Source organism: Blennius ocellaris (genome assembly GCF_963422515.1).
Source record: "Blennius ocellaris genome assembly, contig: SCAFFOLD_87, whole genome shotgun sequence".
Lineage (NCBI taxonomy): Eukaryota > Metazoa > Chordata > Actinopteri > Blenniiformes > Blenniidae > Blennius > Blennius ocellaris.
Window position 1 is genome coordinate 148,179 of NW_027662210.1, and position 20,383 is coordinate 168,561.

Sequence of the window (20,383 nt, forward strand, 5' to 3'; positions counted from 1 at the left end):
AGCCCCGCCTATCAACCTCTAGCCACGCCCCTCCACCTCTAGCCACGCCCCCCACCTCTAGCCACGCCTCTCGACCTCTAGCCCCGCCTCCCGACCGATGTTCCGTCTCTTCTTCTGTGTTCCTGCTGGGTTCCTGTGTCACGGCGCCTCCTGCAGGCCTGGAGGGGAACTACACCCTGCTGAGGAGGTTTCATGACGGACGGGTTGATAAAAGAACAATGAGGAGAAAATCGTTTTGGCTGTTTTGATGAGTTTTGGTGTGAAAATGAGAGTGAAATGTTTCGACGCCCTCTGGTGGGCAGTTGAGAAAGTTCTTTAGTTTTTTAATTAGAGAAACCAGATCAGAAGCAGCAAACATTCACACAGCGAGCGGATCCGGTCCGGTCCGGTCCAGTCCTGTCCGGTCCGGCTCTGGGTTCTTGTCCGTCCAGACGGACGCTGAGAGGAAAGGACAGTCAACGCTAAGTGTCCCCCTGTGGGGACGGAGCACCGCCAGCAGGCGGACCAGAGGTATTGCAAGCGGAGGTGAATATAAAGGGATTGTTGCTGTGGACTGAAGAGTCTCAGCTGCTGCTGCCTCTCCGGGGGGTCCGAGGCCAACCCGGGGGGTCCGAGGCCAACCCGGGGGGTCCGAGGCCAACCTGGGGGGTCCGAGGCCAACCTGGGGGGTCCGAGGCCAACCTGGGGGGGTCGGGGGGGGGGGGGGGGGGGGGGGGGTCTCTGTAGGGTGGAAGTGGAGCAACCGGGTGCCAGCAGGGTGTACTGAGACACCAGTCCTGGAGATGGTCCTGGTTTAAAGCCTCATTTCCACCGTACGGTACGGTAGGGTAAGGTAAGGATACGGTATGGTACGGTAAGGATACGGTACGATACGGTATGGTACGGTAAGGATACGGTACGATACGGTATGGTATGGCAGGATACGGTACGGTACGGTACGATACGGTACGATACGGTATGGTACGGTAGGATATGGTACGGTACGATACGGTATGGTACGGTACGATACGGTAAGGATACGGTATGGTACGGTAGGATACGGTACGGTACGGTACAATACGGTACGATACGGTATGGTACGGTAAGGATACGGTATGGTACGGTAGGATACGGTACGGTACGGTAAGGATACGGTATGGTACGGTAGGATACGGTATGGTACGGTAGGATACGGTATGGTACGGTAAGGATACGGTATGGTACGGTAGGATACGGTATGGTACGGTAAGGATACGGTATGGTACGGTAGGATACGGTATGGTACGGTAAGGATACGGTATGGTACTGTAGGATACGGTATGGTACGGTAAGGATACGGTATGGTACGGTACGGTACGGTACGATACGATACGGTATGGTACGGTAGGATATGGTACGGTACGATACGGTATGGTACAGTAGGATACGGTAAGGATACGGTATGGTACGGTAGGATACGGTACGGTACGGTACAATACGGTACGATACGGTACGGTACGGTAAGGATACGGTATGGTACGGTAGGATACGGTATGGTACGGTAAGGATACGGTATGGTACGGTAGGATACGGTATGGTACGGTAGGATACGGTACGGTAGGATACGATACGGTACGATACGGTATGGTACAGTAGGATACGGTAAGGTACGGTAGGCAAAGCGGACCCACACTCATCTCTGATCCCTGCATCGTCGCTGACCAATCAGCAGACGGCTGGACTGGAGCTCCGCCTCCTTGCGCAGCTTCCTCAACGGTCAAACAAACAAACGTTTTCTCTTCATACGTCGGTTCGTTTGGAAAAAAACTTTCAGAACGTTAAAATTCATTTAAAGAGCCAAACACACGAAACTTCAGGCCCGTTTCCACGGCAACGACTTCCAAGTGAAAAACGTAAAACCATCGCAGTTTTATTCCGACAGTCTCCATAACAAGAATCCAATTTGGTACTTTTATTTTGACAGTCACTGTAATAACAATCCAATAGACTGTCTGTGTTTTCCCATAATCTCATCATCATGTCTCTGAACGTCAACAGGTCGACAGAGAAGGTTACGATTTCATCCGTACATCAGTCTCTACGTGAGTATTTTATAAACTTTTCGCAAAAAAACTACTCGGACAAATCACGTGAAATATTCAGGGAAACTTTGTCATCATCCAAGGACCAATCCACTGGATTGTGGGACGTTAGCGACTAACAGTTTCCGAATAAATCCTCAAAAAATGATTAAAGACTTCCCATCAAGCAGATGAGAGAGGCTCCTCATGGAGATCAAAGGAGATCATCGTCTGTTGCCATGGAGACGCTCCCTACTCAGCGTTTCACACAGTGACGTAGCGACCTAGTTAGCGTCGACGTGAGCTCACGGCTAACATGCTAGCAATGCTAACTGTTCCGCAAACCAGTGTGGCGTTGGCGAAGGCCTGCGCTCTTCCCCGGCGTCGCGCTCGTTTCCGGTCTTCCCGCTGTTACCATGGAAACAGACATTGTTTTCCGAACACTGGCGTTCAACGTAAAACTTCCCTGAAACGAAAGTGCATAAACGACGTGTTTTGACTGGAAGCGTTGTCGTGGAAACGGCGTCTTGGAGTCAAATGAATTCCAATCGTCAGTCATTTTTTTCCACTTTTGCGCTGCAACAACGAAAAGCTGGAAGACGGACTGAGACGCCGGGGGACACCGGACCCGAGATGCCGGGGGACACTGGACCCGGACGCCGGGGGACACCGAGGGACACTGGGGGACACCGGACCGAGACGCCGGGGGACACCGGGGGACACCGGACTTGGACGCCGGACCCAGACGCCGGGGGACACCGGACCCAGATGCCGGGGGACACCGAGGGACACAGGACCCGAAATGCCGGGGGACACCGGACCCGAGACGCCGGGGGACACCGGGGGACACCGGACTTGGACGCCGGACCGAGACGCCGGGGGACACCGGACCCAGACACCGGGGGACACCGGGGAACACCGGGGGACACTGGGGGACACCGGACCCGCTCCGGTCCAACGTGACTCCTTGTGTTGAAGAAAACCCAAACCAGGGAGACGTCAGATCAGAGACAAGCGACGGTTTGGGACTTCCTGTTCCGGAGAGGAAACGCTCAACGTGGGGGGGGGGTTTTGGTTCTCGCCGTGTTCCTGTATGAAGACCAGGATCTGGTCCGGGTCTGGCTCTGCAGTGGGTCCTGAGCTCGTGGCTGGAGGAGGGGACGGAGGAGGGGATGGGGGAGGGGACGGGGGAGGGGACGGGGGTCCCGCTAGCGGCGCCACGTTAAGGCTTCCATTGTTCCTGCGGCTCCTATAAAAGGTTAAGTGTAAAAGAGTCATGCTACAAGAGGTGAGGTCTGACCCCCCCCCCCCCCCCCCCCCCTCCCCCCCCGGGGCCGTGCAGAGATCATGGTGGCTCCGCCGGGGGGGGGGGGTCCGGTCCGAGCCTCACTTGGGGCCCAGTAGCGCGGCGCCCCCCTCCTTGGTGCTCCCGGTGCGGCCCCAGCAGCCCGCCGCTATGCTCATGCTGCGCGGCGCGGCGGCGGCGGCGGCGGCCATGCCGCGGTCCCGCTCCCCCTCGCACTGGCTGAGGGTCCGCTCGGTGCGGCCCGGCGGGACGGGCGAGCCGGACCCGGACCCGGGGCCGGACCCCCCCGGCTGGGACGAGATGGCGCGGAAGATGTGGCTGCGCTTGCGCAGGAAGTCCCCGCCGGCGGCGGCGGCGCCCAGAGCCAAGCTGCCCTTACGGAGGACCAGACGGCTGCTGGACGGCTTGGGGGGTCGCGACCTCTGGATGAACAGCTGGGAGAGGTGGGACGCATAGCCATCTGGAATGAACTGGGGGGGGGGGAGGGGGGGGGGGGGGCAGTAGGACGAATGAATGATCTCTTGTTACAAAAACTGGCAAACCAACCAAACAACCAACCAACCTAGTCAAACTAACCAACTAATTAACCAACTAACTAATCAAACCAACACGTTTGTCTCTGTAAACATTGTAAACAAGAACTGGAAACAGAATCACAGGTTCTGAATGACTGACTGACTGACTGATGACTGACTGACTGAAGGACTGACTGACTGACTGACTGACTGACTGACTGACTGACTGACTGAAGGACTGACTGACTGACTGACTGACTGATGACTGACTGACTGAAGGACTGACTGACTGACTGACTGACTGACTGACTGACTGACTGACTGACTGACTGATGACTGACTGACTGACTGACTGACTGACTGACTGACTGACTGACTGACTGGCTGACTGGCTGACTGGCTGACTGGCTGACTGACTGACTGACTGACTGACTGACTGACTGACTGGCTGACTGGCTGACTGAAGGACTGACTGATGACTGACTGACTGACTGATGACTGACTGACTGACTGACTGACTGACTGGCTGACTGGCTGACTGGCTGACTGGCTGACTGGCTGACTGACTGACTGGCTGACTGACTGACTGACTGACTGACTGACTGAAGGACTGACTGATGACTGACTGACTAACTGACTGATGACTGACTGACTGATGACTGACTGACTGACTGACTGGTGACTGACTGACTAACTGACTGATGACTGACTGACTAACTGACTGACTGACTGATGACTGACTGACTGACTGACTGATGACTGACTGACTGACTGATGACTGACTGACTAACTGACTGACTGACTAACTGACTGATGACTGACTGACTGACTGATGACTGACTGACTGAAGGACTGACTGATGACTAACTGACTGACTGACTGACTGACTGACTGACTGACTGACTGACTGACTGACTGACTGACTGATGACTGACTGACTGACTGACTGACTGACTGACTGACTGACTGACTGACTGACTGGCTGACTGGCTGACTGGCTGACTGACTGACTGACTGACTGATGACTGACTGACTGACTGACTGACTGACTGACTGGCTGACTGACTGACTGACTGACTGACTGACTGACTGGCTGACTGACTGACTGACTGACTGACTGACTGACTGACTGAAGACTGACTGATGACTGACTGACTGATGACTGACTGACTGACTGACTGACTGACTGACTGACTGACTGACTGATGACTGACTGACTGACTGACTGACTGACTGACTGACTGACTGACTGATGACTGACTGACTGACTGACTGACTGACTGAAGGACTGACTGATGACTGACTGACTGACTGACTGATGACTGACTGACTAACTGACTGATGACTGACTGACTAACTGACTGATGACTGACTGACTGATGACTGACTGACTGACTGACTGGTGACTGACTGACTAACTGACTGATGACTGACTGACTAACTGACTGACTGACTGATGACTGACTGACTGACTGACTGATGACTGACTGACTGACTGACTGATGACTGACTGACTAACTGACTGACTGACTAACTGACTGATGACTGACTGACTGACTGATGACTGACTGACTGAAGGACTGACTGATGACTGACTGACTGACTGACTGACTGACTGACTGACTGGACTGACTGATGACTGACTGACTGACTGACTGATGACTGACTGACTGATGACTGACTGAAGGACTGACTGATGACTGACTGACTGACTGACTGATGACTGACTGACTGATGACTGACTGACTGATGACTGACTGACTGATGACTGACTGATGACTGACTGACTGATGACTGACTGACTGATGACTGACTGATGACTGACTGACTGACTGACTGACTGACTGACTGACTGACTGACTGATGACTGACTGACTGACTGACTGACTGATGACTGACTGAAGGACTGACTGATGACTGACTGACTGACTGACTGATGACTGACTGACTGATGACTGACTGAAGGACTGACTGATGACTGACTGACTGACTGACTGACTGACTGACTGACTGAAGGACTGACTGATGACTGACTGACTGACTGACTGATGACTGACTGACTGATGACTGACTGAAGGACTGACTGATGACTGACTGACTGACTGACTGATGACTGACTGACTGATGACTGACTGATGACTGACTGATGACTGACTGATGACTGACTGACTGATGACTGACTGATGACTGACTGACTGACTGACTGACTGACTGACTGATGACTGACTGACTGACTGATGACTGACTGATGACTGACTGACTGACTGACTGACTGGTCCAGAGGAAGTGACCCTACCTGACACTGCTGCAGCATCTTCTTGGTGGGTCTTCCTACGATGTAGATGTGTGACGGAGGCAGACCGACGGAGGTGTAGACCGAGATGTCCTTGGTGGAGCCGTAGGCCGCCACGATCCTCATGTGGGCCTGGACACACACACACACACACACACACACACACACACAGAGGTGAGGGTCCAGGTGTGAGCCGGACCCCGGGGCCGAGCCGGACTCACCTCGCCGATGAGGGTCTTGAGGAAGTTGGCCTTGTGCCTCAGCGGGTCGTGGACCAGGCCGTCGCAGAACGCCACCACGCCGTGAGGGAAGTTGTGCTGCGACAGCCACGCCACCACGCGCTGCTTCTGCATGTCGGGGCGGCCCGTCACGTACACGATGACGTAACCCAGGTCCTGCCAGAACCTGCAGGGGAGGAAGATGCTCTATGATCTGGTGTCAGAGGAGGAAGGTGCTCTATGATCTGGTGTCAGGGGAGGAAGATGCTCTATGATCTGGTGTCAGAGGAGGAAGATGCTCTATGATCTGGTGTCAGAGGAGGAAGATGCTCTATAATCTGGTGTCAGAGGAGGAAGATGCTCTATGATCTGGTGTCAGAGGAGGAAGATGCTCTATAATCTGATGTTAGAGGAGGAAGATGCTCTATAATCTGATGTTAGAGGAGGAAGATACTCTATAATCTGATGTTAGAGGAGGAAGATACTCTATAATCTGATTAGAGGTGGAAGATGCTCTATGATCTGATGTTAGAGGAGGAAGATGCTCTATAATCTGGTGTCAGAGGAGGAAGGTGCTCTATGATCTGGTGTCAGGGGAGGAAGATGCTCTATGATCTGGTGTCAGAGGAGGAAGATGCTCTATGATCTGGTGTCAGAGGAGGAAGATGCTCTATAATCTGGTGTCAGAGGAGGAAGATGCTCTATGATCTGGTGTCAGAGGAGGAAGATACTCTATAATCTGATTAGAGGTGGAAGATGCTCTATGATCTGATGTTAGAGGAGGAAGATGCTCTATAATCTGGTGTCAGAGGAGGAAGGTGCTCTATGATCTGGTGTCAGGGGAGGAAGATGCTCTATGATCTGGTGTCAGAGGAGGAAGATGCTCTATGATCTGGTGTCAGAGGAGGAAGATGCTCTATAATCTGGTGTCAGAGGAGGAAGATGCTCTATGATCTGGTGTCAGAGGAGGAAGATGCTCTATAATCTGATGTTAGAGGAGGAAGATACTCTATAATCTGATTAGAGGTGGAAGATGCTCTATGATCTGATGTTAGAGGAGGAAGATGCTCTATAATCTGGTGTCAGAGGAGGAAGGTGCTCTATGATCTGGTGTCAGGGGAGGAAGATGCTCTATGATCTGGTGTCAGAGGAGGAAGATGCTCTATGATCTGGTGTCAGAGGAGGAAGATGCTCTATAATCTGGTGTCAGAGGAGGAAGGTGCTCTATGATCTGGTGTCAGAGGAGGAAGATGCTCTATAATCTGGTGTCAGAGGAGGAAGGTGCTCTATGATCTGGTGTCAGAGGAGGAAGGTGCTCTATGATCTGGTGTCAGAGGAGGAAGATGCTCTATAATCTGATGTTAGAGGTGGAAGATGCTCTATAATCTGGATTAGAGGAGGAAGATGCTCTCTAATCTGGTGTTGGAGGAGGAAGATGCTCTATGATCTGGTGTTAGAGGAGGAAGATGCTCTATAATCTGATTAGAGGTGGAAGATGCTCTATAATCTGATGTTAGAGGAGGAAGATGCTCTATAATCTGGTGTCAGAGGAGGAAGATGCTCTATAATGTGGATTCGAGGAGGAAGATGCTCTATGATCTGATGTTAGAGGAGGAAGATACTCTATAATCTGATTAGAGGAGGAAGATGCTCTATAATCTGGATTAGAGGGGGAAGATGCTCTATAATCTGGTGTCAGGGGAGAAAGATGCTCTATAATCTGATGTTAGAGGAGGAAGATACTCTATAATCTGATTAGAGGAGGAAGATGCTCTATAATCTGGATTAGAGGAGGAAGATGCTCTATAATCTGGTGTCAGAGGAGGAAGATGCTCTATAATGTGGATTAGAGGAGGCAGATGCTCTATAATCTGATTAGAGGAGGAAGATGCTCTATAATCTGGATTAGAGGAGGAAGATGCTCTATAATCTGGTGTTAGAGGAGGAAGATGCTCTATAATCTGATGTTAGAGGAGGAAGATGCTCTATAATCTGGATTAGAGGAGGAAGATGCTCTATAATCTGGTGTTAGAGGAGGAAGATGCTCTATAATCTGGTGTTAGAGGAGGAAGATGCTCTACAATCAGGTTAAAGCGTGACAAGGTGGTGGTAGAGCGGTGGTAGAGCGGTGGTAGAGCAGTAGTAGAGCGGTGGTAGGGCGGTGGTAGGGCGGTGGTAGAGCGGTGGTAGGGCGGCGGTGGTCCCTACCTCACCACGTCCACGGCGCCGGCCCGGACCTTGGGGTCGCTCCCCATGATGGACACGCTGGCGGCGAAGGAGCCGTCGATGCTGAACACCACGAACTCGGTTCCCGGCGGGACGACGGTGAGGTAGCTGTCGGCGGAGGTGTGGTCACCTCTGAGGGGGCGGAGCCAAAACAGGACGGATCAACAGAGATTAACGAGTCTGTGTGTGTGTGTGTGTGTGTGTGTGTGTGTGTGTTCATCCAGCGCACCTGACCACCATCTTGACGGGGTACACGCCGACGCCCAGCCGGCGGCTCTGGGGGATGACGTAGGAAACGCGGCCGCTGCTGTTGGTGAGCTCGGTGTGGAAGTGGAGCCACTCGCCTGACGGAGGCTGCGTCATGATGTGGACGTCGATCTGCAGGACGCAGATTAAGCGTCACGTTACCGTTAATCCTCAATAGAACCACCTGGTTCCTCGGTAAAGTCCAGCAGGTCAGACGGCAGGAAGTAAGCAAAGCTAATGCTAATGCTAATCCCAGCGTCGCTCACTTGCCCGATTCCTGCCCGCATCCATTACAGTGCAATTACTCCCCCTTGTGGCTTCACCGGTGTACTGCACCCACACACATATACGCCAAAAAATGGGCGTTGCATTGCTAATGCTAATGCTAAAGAATCGGCCTTGTGCACGCAAAGTTTCAAACTGAAAAGGGATCGTCTTTGTTTCAGAAAACGATGTCGCCATCATGGCCGTTGTCCGTCTACTGAGCGTGTGCAGAGGAAGCATCTGACCAGCAGCAGCTTTTCAAAACAAGCCGTGTTTTTCTCGTTTCCACAGAGTCGGAGTGTTTTCAAAAAGTTGCGGTTTCGGCGACTCTGAGCAGCGTCGTCATGTAAACGAACCCAAAACGCTGCGCGGGTTTAGCGTTTTCAACTGAAAACGTTGGTAAACGAGGCCGGAGGAAAGACCGCGGCTGTTTTCAAACGTCAGCGGGAAGAAACCAACTGAACCACGTTAGCGTTAGCAATCGCTCCGGTTGAAGAAGAGGTCTGGCTAAAGCTAACAGTTAGCTCATATCTGTTAGCTCTTTAGAATATTCTTTCAAAATCAAGTAACTATTATTTACTAAATGACAGTATAGCAGTTATTATGCTAATAATAGATGCTAATCTGCGTCACGTTGCAGTAGCAGGTCAGACTGTGAGCTGCTAGCTCGCGGCCAGCGAGGCGGTTCTCACCTTCTCCCCGGTGAGCGTCACCATGTCCAGAGGACCGTACATGAAGCGTCCCGTCACCGTCTGGACGCCGTCCTCCGTGAACACGGCGTCGTTGACGCGGTGGTTCGCCGCCACGTTCTGCAGAGAGACGACAGCGAGTCGGCGTCAGCCGCCAAAGTCTCTCCAACCTGAAACCGTTAGCGCCACCCGTCGGTCCTCCACCCGTCGGTCCTCCACATTCAGGACGGGGGGGGGGGGGGGCGTGGGACCGTCTCCCTACCCGGATCTTGACGTGCGTCCTCTTGCGCAGCCACTTCTCTCGAGGTTTGGACGGAGTGAATTCAGACACTTCTTTCCCGTCCAGCTCCAGAATGCTGGAGTTCTCGTGTCTCATCACCTGAAACACATTTCAACACTGGCGATCAGACGGAGTTCTGCACGTAGCGTCAAGACGAGGGACGCACCGATACCGGTACCGATACCGGTACCGATACCGGTACCGATACCGGTACTGGCATTGATGCCGGTATCGGTACCGGTATCGATGCCGATACCGTACGCAGCGCTCATACTAAGAGTTCAGGCTCACAAACCAGCACAGCAGCGCTACATGCTACATGCTACAAGCTAAGGAGTTTCAGGACTTACACACCAGCTATGCTACATGCTACATTCTAAAGAGTTTCAGGGCTTACACACCAGCTATGCTACATGCTAAAGAGTTTCAGGGCTTACACACCAGCTATGCTACATGCTACATGCTAAAGAGTTTCAGGGCTTACACACCAGCTATGCTACATGCTACATGCTAAAGAGTTTCAGGGCTTACACACCAGCTATGCTACAGGCTACATGCTAAAGAGTTTCAGGGCTTACACACCAGCTATGCTACATGCTAAAGAGTTTCAGGGCTTACACACCAGCTATGCTACATGCTACATGCTAAAGAGTTTCAGGGCTTACACACCAGCTATGCTATATGCTACATGCTAATTCCCACCATAATAAAGAGACATTTTACAGGTTTGAATCTAAAGATTATTATTGTGTCTGTATTTTACTGCCCGGCGTTCTCTCTCTCTCTCGTGTGTGTGTGTGTGTGTGTGTGTGTGTGTGTGTGTGTGTGTGTGTGTGTGTGTGTGTGTGTGTGTGTGTGTGTGTGTGTGTGTGTGTGTGTGTGTGTGTGTGTGTGTGTGTGTGTGTGTGTGTGTGTGTGTGTGTGTGCTCCCCGACCTGTCGCAGCAGGAAGGACACGACGTCTGTAGACTCCCAGTAGGAGGCGTGGAAGAGGTGCGGCAGCGCCACGGTAGGGAAGGCCGTCAGGGCGTCGGGGCAGTACAGAGCGTAGTCCATCCTCTTACTGCCCCACCAGCGGGAGGCAACTGGGGGAGGAGGGGGGGGTGAGAGGGGGGGGTGAGGTCATCCTGGAGCTGTGGTTTCACTCAAACACTCAGTCTGGACCCACAAACACACGGAGCAGAAACTGTAGAAGGATTCTGGGAAATGATTTGCTCTGCTACTGAAGAAGGAACGATACCAGCTACTGAAGAAGGGACGATACCAGCTACTGAAGAAGGGACGATACCAGCTACTGAAGAAGGAATGATACCAGCTACTGAAGAAGGAACGATATCAGCTACTGAAGAAGGAACGATACCAGCTACTGAAGAAGGAATGATACCAGCTACTGAAGAAGGGACGATACCAGCTACTGAAGAAGGGACGATACCAGCTACTGAAGAAGGAATGATACCAGCTACTGAAGAAGGAACGATATCAGCTACTGAAGAAGGAACGATACCAGCTACTGAAGAAGGAATGATACCAGCTACTGAAGAAGGGACGATACCAGCTACTGAAGAAGGAATGATACCAGCTACTGAAGAAGGAACGATATCAGCTACTGAAGAAGGAACGATACCAGCTACTGAAGAAGGGACGATACCAGCTACTGAAGAAGGAATGATACCAGCTACTGAAGAAGGAACGATATCAGCTACTGAAGAAGGAACGATACCAGCTACTGAAGAAGGGACGATACCAGCTACTGAAGAAGGAATGATACCAGCTACTGAAGAAGGAATGATACCAGCTACTGAAGAAGGAATGATACCAGCTACTGAAGAAGGGATGATACCAGCTACTGAAGAAGGAATGATACCAGCTACTGAAGAAGGAATGATACCAGCTACTGAAGAAGGGACGATACCAGCTACTGAAGAAGGAACGATATCAGCTACTGAAGAAGGAACGATATCAGCTACTGAAGAAGGAACGATATCAGCTACTGAAGAAGGAACGATACCAGCTACTGAAGAAGGAACGATACCAGCTACTGAAGAAGGGATGATACCAGCTACTGAAGAAGGAACGATATCAGCTACTGAAGAAGAGTCGATATCAGCTACTGAAGAAGAGTCGATATCAGCTACTGAAGAAGAGTCGATATCAACTACTGAAGAAGAGTCGATATCAGCTACTGAAGAAGAGTCGATATCAACTACTGAAGAAGGAACGATATCAGCTACTGAAGAAGGAACGATATCAGCTACTGAAGAAGGAACGATATCAGCTACTGAAGAAGGAACGATATCAGCTACTGAAGAAGAGTCGATATCAGCTACTGAAGAAGAGTCGATATCAGCTACTGAAGAAGAGTCGATATCAGCTACTGAAGAAGGAACGATATCAGCTACTGAAGAAGAGTCGATATCAGCTACTGAAGAAGAGTCGATATCAGCTACTGAAGAAGAGTCGATATCAACTACTGAAGAAGAGTCGATATCAGCTACTGAAGAAGAGTCGATATCAACTACTGAAGAAGGAACGATATCAGCTACTGAAGAAGAGTCGATATCAGCTACTGAAGAAGAGTCGATATCAACTACTGAAGAAGAGTCGATATCAGCTACTGAAGAAGGGACGATATCAGCTACTGAAGAAGGAACGATATCAGCTACTGAAGAAGAGTCGATATCAGCTACTGAAGAAGGGACGATATCAGCTACTGAAGAAGGAACGATATCAGCTACTGAAGAAGGAACGATATCAGCTACTGAAGAAGGGACGATATCAGCTACTGAAGAAGGGACGATATCAGCTACTGAAGAAGGAACGATATCAGCTACTGAAGAAGGAACGATATCAGCTACTGAAGAAGGAACGATATCAGCTACTGAAGAAGAGACGATATCAGCTACTGAAGAAGGAACGATATCAGCTACTGAAGAAGGGACGATATCAGCTACTGAAGAAGAGACGATATCAGCTACTGAAGAAGGAACGATATCAGCTACTGAAGAAGGGACGATATCAGCTACTGAAGAAGGGACGATATCAGCTACTGAAGAAGGAACGATATCAGCTACTGAAGAAGGAACGATATCAGCTACTGAAGAAGGGACGATATCAGCTACTGAAGAAGGGACGATATCAGCTACTGAAGAAGGAACGATATCAGCTACTGAAGAAGAGACGATATCAGCTACTGAAGAAGAGACGATATCAGCTACTGAAGAAGGAACGATATCAGCTACTGAAGAAGGGACGATATCAGCTACTGAAGAAGAGACGATATCAGCTACTGAAGAAGGGACGATATCAGCTACTGAAGAAGAGACGATATCAGCTACTGAAGAAGGAACGATATCAGCTACTGAAGAAGAGACGATATCAGCTACTGAAGAAGGAACGATATCAGCTACTGAAGAAGGAACGATATCAGCTACTGAAGAAGGAACGATATCAGCTACTGAAGAAGAGACGATATCAGCTACTGAAGAAGAGACGATATCAGCTACTGAAGAAGGGACGATATCAGCTACTGAAGAAGGAACGATATCAGCTACTGAAGAAGGAACGATATCAGCTACTGAAGAAGGAACGATATCAGCTACTGAAGAAGGAACGATATCAACTACTGAAGAAGGAACGATATCAGCTACTGAAGAAGGAACGATATCAGCTACTGAAGAAGGAACGATATCAGCTACTGAAGAAGGAACGATATCAGCTACTGAAGAAGGAACGATATCAGCTACTGAAGAAGGAACGATATCAGCTACTGAAGAAGGAACGATATCAACTACTGAAGAAGGAACGATATCGGCTACTGAAGAAGGGACGATATCGGCTACTGAAGAAGAGTCGATATCGGCTACTGAAGAAGAGACGATATCGACTACTGAAGAAGAGTCGATATCAGCTACTGAAGAAGAGTCGATATCAGCTACTGAAGAAGAGACGATATCAACTACTGAAGAAGAGTCGATATCAGCTACTGAAGAAGAGACGATATCAGCTACTGAAGAAGGAACGATATCAACTACTGAAGAAGGAACGATATCGGCTACTGAAGAAGGGACGATATCGGCTACTGAAGAAGAGTCGATATCGGCTACTGAAGAAGAGACGATATCAACTACTGAAGAAGAGTCGATATCAGCTACTGAAGAAGGAACGATATCAGCTACTGAAGAAGGAACGATATCAGCTACTGAAGAAGGAACGATATCAACTACTGAAGAAGGAACGATATCGGCTACTGAAGAAGGGACGATATCGGCTACTGAAGAAGAGTCGATATCGGCTACTGAAGAAGAGACGATATCAACTACTGAAGAAGAGTCGATATCAGCTACTGAAGAAGAGTCGATATCAGCTACTGAAGAAGAGACGATATCAACTACTGAAGAAGAGTCGATATCAGCTACTGAAGAAGAGACGATATCAGCTACTGAAGAAGAGACGATATCAACTACTGAAGAAGAGACGATATCAGCTACTGAAGAAGGGACGATATCAGCTACTGAAGAAGAGTCGATATCAGCTACTGAAGAAGAGTCGATATCAGCTACTGAAGAAGAGTCGATATCAGCTACTGAAGAAGAGTCGATATCGGCTACTGAAGAAGGAACGATATCAGCTACTGAAGAAGAGTCGATATCAGCTACTGAAGAAGAGACGATATCAGCTACTGAAGAAGAGTCGATATCAACTACTGAAGAAGAGTCGATATCGGCTACTGAAGAAGAGTCGATATCGGCTACTGAAGAAGGAACGATATCAGCTACTGAAGAAGGGTCGATATCAGCTACTGAAGAAGGAACGATACCAGCTACTGAAGAAGAGTCGATATCAGCTACTGAAGAAGAGACGATATCAACTACTGAAGAAGAGTCGATATCAGCTACTGAAGAAGAGTCGATATCAGCTACTGAAGAAGAGTCGATATCAGCTACTGAAGAAGAGTCGATATCGGCTACTGAAGAAGGAACGATATCAGCTACTGAAGAAGAGTCGATATCAGCTACTGAAGAAGAGACGATATCAGCTACTGAAGAAGAGTCGATATCAACTACTGAAGAAGAGTCGATATCGGCTACTGAAGAAGAGTCGATATCGGCTACTGAAGAAGGAACGATATCAGCTACTGAAGAAGGGTCGATATCAGCTACTGAAGAAGGTACGATACCAGCTACTGAAGAAGAGTCGATATCAGCTACTGAAGAAGAGACGATATCAACTACTGAAGAAGAGTCGATATCAGCTACTGAAGAAGAGTCGATATCAACTACTGAAGAAGAGTCGATATCAGCTACTGAAGAAGAGTCGATATCAACTACTGAAGAAGAGTTGATATCAGCTACTGAAGAAGAGTCGATATCAGCTACTGAAGAAGTGTCGATATCGGCTACTGAAGAAGAGTCGATATCGGCTACTGAAGAAGGAACGACATCAGCTACTGAAGAAGGAACGATATCAGCTACTGAAGAAGAGTCGATATCAGCTACTGAAGAAGGGTCGATATCAGCTACTGAAGAAGGGTCGATATCAGCTACTGAAGAAGTGTCGATATCAGCTACTGAAGAAGTGTCGATATCAGCTACTGAAGAAGAGACGATATCAGCTACTGAAGAAGGGTCGATATCAGCTACTGAAGAAGAGTCGATTTTAGCTACTGAAGAAGTGTCGATATCGGCTACTGAAGAAGGGTCGATATCAGCTACTGAAGAAGGGTCGATATCAGCTACTGAAGAAGGGTCGATATCAGCTACTGAAGAAGGGTCGATATCAGCTACTGAAGAAGAGACGATATCAGCTACTGAAGAAGGGTCGATATCAGCTACTGAAGAAGAGTCGATTTTAGCTACTGAAGAAGGAACGATATCAGCTACTGAAGAAGAGTCGATATCGGCTACTGAAGAAGAGTCGATATCAGCTACTGAAGAAGAGTCGATATCAGCTACTGAAGAAGAGTCGATATCAGCTACTGAAGAAGGAACGATATCAGCTACTGAAGAAGGGTCGATACCAGCTACTGAAGAAGGAACGATATCAGCTACTGAAGAAGAGTCGATATCGGCTACTGAAGAAGAGTCGATATCAGCTACTGAAGAAGAGTCGATATCGGCTACTGAAGAAGAGTCGATATCAGCTACTGAAGAAGAGTCGATATCAGCTACTGAAGAAGGAACGATATCAGCTAGTGAAGAAGGAACGATATCAGCTAGTGAAGAAGAGTCGATACCAGCTACTGAAGAAGGAACGATATCAGCTACTGAAGAAGAGTCGATATCAGCTACTGAAGAAGGAACGATATCAGCTACTGAAGAAGGAACGATATCAGCTAGTGAAGAAGAGTCGATACCAGCTACTGAAGAAGGAACGATATCAGCTACTGAAGAAGGAACGATATCAGCTACTGAAGAAGAGTCGATATCGGCTACTGAAGAAGGAACGATATCAGCTACTGAAGAAGGAACGATATCAGCTACTGAAGAAGGAACGATATCAGCTACTGAAGAAGGAACGATATCAGCTACTGAAGAAGGGACGATATCAACTACTGAAGAAGGAACGATATCAGCTACTGAAGAAGGAACGATATCAGCTACTGAAGAAGGGACGATATCAACTACTGAAGAAGGAACGATATCAGCTACTGAAGAAGGGACGATATCAACTACTGAAGAAGGAACGATATCAGCTACTGAAGAAGGGACGATATCAGCTACCGAAGAAGGGTCGAGATCGGCTATTGAAGGAGGGACGATATCAAGGTCACAGGAAGTGAGGTCGGAGGTCACAGGAAGTGAGGACGGGTCACAGGAAGTGAGGACGGGTCACAGCGTCGTCTCACTACATCTCCCAGGGTACCTTGCTCTATGTTCTTCAGCACCATGGGCGACGGGGGCGCCGAGCCAATGCCAGACATGACATCGGTGAGGTCATCAGTGAGATCAGTGGTGAGGTCAGAGGTGAGGTCATCGGTGAGGTCAGAGGTGAGGTCAGAGGTGAGGTCATCGGTGAGGTCAGAGGTGAGGTCAGAGCCGGACTCGGACTCCACGCCGTTGCTGGGCCTGGGGAACACCTGACGGGTTTTCCTATGCGAGCGCATGGACGGCGTCCGCGCGGCGAGCCTGCTGTAGGGCAGCGCGAGCTGTGCTAGCAGGCCGGGCCGCTTGGCGCCGAGCCGCCTCTGACTCCCTGAGGGGCCGTTCAGGGGGGACCCCACAACAACAACAACAACAACAACCACAACATGAGCGTGCAGGTCGTCAGCCTGGGGGGCCGGCGCGGTGCTCGGGGGGCGGGGCTTACTGGTGGCGATGTTGGAGGCGGTGTAGGCGTCGGCCAGGCCCGACGCCTGGCTGGCGATGCTAGCCTCGCTGGCCCGCCGGCTGCAGCGGCGGTGGGGGAGTCCCGGCGACGGGGACGCCGGACAGTGACCGTCCACGGAGATGTGGGTGGGAGGCGGAGCCTCTGAGGGGGCGGGGCAGAGCGGCGGTCAGTACATGTCACATGAGCTACTTGAGCAGAATATTACATTACTCTGACGCTGCAGGAGCTAGATCTGACCCTGATGACCCACAGTGCCATTACACCCCCTTGTGGATCCTTGAGTGTACTGCAGCCACACACTGAGAAACCACACAATGGCCTTAAATACTGAAGTATTTCTTCATTTATCGCATTATTGCGCGTTGTTTTCACACGATTTGAAGCCGGCAGCTTCAACGACGACGCAGCCAATTGATGGATTAGTACCGGGTGATGTGTTCAGGGGCATCACGTAACTCACGCCTCTCTTTTTAGATCATGTGGGTGTGTCTTGTTTTCAGGTGCTCAATAGTCCGGGGATTACGGTAAATTCGTCAAAACGAAATGGACGCAGTCGTTGTGATCAGTGGCCGCGACTCGTCCGGTCGCCCCGAGACGGTCGAGGACGAGAAGACGAGAGGACGAGAGGACGAGAAGACGAGAGGACGAGAGGACGAGAGGATGAGAAGACGAGAAGATGAGAGGACGAGAAGACGAGAAGACGAGAAGACGAGAGGAGGAGAAGACGAGAAGACGAGAACACGAGAGGACGAGAGGGCGAGAAGACGAGAAGACGAGAGGACGAGAGGACGAGAGGACGAGAGGGCGAGAAGACGAGAGGACGAGAAGACGAGAGGACGAGAAGACGAGAAGACGAGAGGAGGAGAAGATGAGAAGACGAGAACACGAGAGGACGAGAGGGCGAGAAGACGAGAGGACGAGAAGACGAGAAGACGAGAAGACGAGAGGACGAGAGGACGAGAGGACGAGAAGACGAGGCTCACCGTCGGCGTGCTGCTGGCTGTTCGGCCGGTGGAGGACGGGGACGGGGATGGACGTCTCGTTCAGGCTGTTACCGTGGCAACGGTGCGACGCCGCCTCCGCCAGCAGCTGAGGGTTACTCTGGACCGTCTCCACTGGGGGACACAGGACGGAGCGTCTCAGTGAGTGTGTGTGTGTGTGTGTGCGTGTGTGTGTGTGTGTGTGTGTGCGTGTGCTCACACACCCAGCAGTGCAGAGTGTCCGTCCCCCAGAGGGAAGCGTTGGTATCGCGGGACGCTGAACGGCGGCAGCAGGTAGAAGCGTTTGTCCAGCAGAGGCTCCAGACGGGACGCCGACGGGTCGGCGGGGTGGAAGAGGTTGTAGAGCTGCTGGCAGGACGGGCGCAGCGCCGTCACTGCAACACACACACACACACACACACACACACACACACACACACACACACACACACACACACACACACACACACACAGTTTGGCCCGGTTCTCACCACAGGGGGTGGAGAATCCACATCTACCAGTTCTCTGGTTGGAACACGACTTTTACGTCGTTTGGGCCGAAGGCAGGGAGTCACATCTGGCAACCCAGCAGCTGGGGGGGCGTGGCCTAAGTTTCCACCATTCCAAATGCATCTATATTAGTTTGGTTCTAAATTCTACACTCATTCTCCTGCTTTAATTGCCTTCTGTTTTTTTCTTAACATGGTGTTTTATTAAATCATATTGAGTTAATAATATATTGTGGCGGCCGTTATAATCCAGGCCTCTCACCCACAGGATTATGGGAAAAGGGGCGGGGTTTGAGTTCTCCCGCGTCCGGGCTGTTGCGGGCTTTTCCAGTCGAAATGTGGCAGGACGAAGGACGAAGGACGAAGGACGAAGGACGAAGGACGAAGGACGAAGGATGAGGCAGAGCTGAATCTTGGAACACGTCTTTATTTCGTAACCCACAGAACTCGACTGGAAAAGCCCGCAGCAGCCCAACTCAAACCCCGCCCCTTTTCCCATAATCCTCTGGGTGAGAGGCCTGGATTATAACGGCCGCCACAGTATACGACATCATAATGTCCTCTGATGTCTTTCCTTCGTCCGCCACTTTGAATTTCCTCGCATGAACGGCGCTGCGCTAAGAAACTGTGCCGGTTGAGAGAAAAGTAGAGATGTGTGGGTGACGTCCATCCGGAGGACGACCTCCGACCTCCGACCTCTGACCTCCGACCTCCGGCGGGCGCTCACCGTCCAGGGAGGGCACCACGGTCTTCCTCAGCGCCAGCACCAGGCCCAGAGGGGAGCCGAACAGGAAGAAGTCCGTCACCTCGAAGTCCAGCTTCCCCACAGAGCCGCCCTCCAGCATGGTGCTGCTGCTGGAGCGGCGGGAGGCGGGCTCGCCCCGCAGGGCGCTGCAGTGGAGGCTGCAGGGCAGGACACAGATTATCCTTCATCTGGATTACAGTGGGAGGAGGACGCTCCATAATCTGGATTACAGTGGGATGACGACGCTCCATAATCTGGATTATAGTGGGAGGAGGATGCTCTATAATCTGGATTACAGTGGGATGACGACGCTCCATAATCTGGATTATAGTGGGAGGAGGACGCTCTATAATCTGGATTACAGTGGGATGACGACGCTCCATAATCTGGATTATAGTGGGAGGAGGACGCTCTATAATCTGGATTACAGTGGGAGGAGGACGCTCTATAATCTGGATTACAATGGGAGGAGGACGCTCTATAATCTGGATTACAGTGGGAGGAGGATGCTCTACGGTCTGAATTACAGTGGGAGGAGGATGCTCTATAATCTGGATTACAGTGGGGGGAGGACGCTCTATAATCTGGATTATAGTGGGGGGAGGATGCTCTATAATCTGGATTACAGTGGGATGACGACGCTCCATAATCTGGATTATAGTGGGAGAAGGACGCTCTATAATCTGGATTACAGTGGGATGACGATGCTCCATAATCTGGATTACAGTGGGATGACGACGCTCCATAA

The 20,383-nt window shown here is 50.7% G+C and overlaps 1 protein-coding gene across 1 annotated transcript in view; it reads right to left on the reverse strand.

The window, feature by feature from the left end:
• Nucleotides 1-3,425: 3,425 nt before the first annotated feature.
• The window catches only part of LOC308148111 (membrane-associated phosphatidylinositol transfer protein 2-like), a gene marked incomplete at its 3' end in the record, with an annotated part of 35,129 nt that continues 18,171 nt past the window's right edge, over nt 3,426-20,383 (reverse strand). Inside the window, exons 14-25 of the mRNA XM_080521542.1 lie at nt 19,618-19,793; nt 18,606-18,776; nt 18,385-18,516; nt 17,381-17,542; nt 11,012-11,160; nt 10,059-10,175; nt 9,800-9,916; nt 8,827-8,975; nt 8,580-8,729; nt 6,375-6,558; nt 6,157-6,285; nt 3,426-3,815 (exon numbers count right to left, since the gene is read on the reverse strand). Of these exons, the coding sequence (XP_080377668.1) occupies nt 3,426-3,815; nt 6,157-6,285; nt 6,375-6,558; nt 8,580-8,729; nt 8,827-8,975; nt 9,800-9,916; nt 10,059-10,175; nt 11,012-11,160; nt 17,381-17,542; nt 18,385-18,516; nt 18,606-18,776; nt 19,618-19,793 (2,026 nt within the window). The remainder of the gene's footprint in view (nt 3,816-6,156; nt 6,286-6,374; nt 6,559-8,579; nt 8,730-8,826; nt 8,976-9,799; nt 9,917-10,058; nt 10,176-11,011; nt 11,161-17,380; nt 17,543-18,384; nt 18,517-18,605; nt 18,777-19,617; nt 19,794-20,383) is intronic.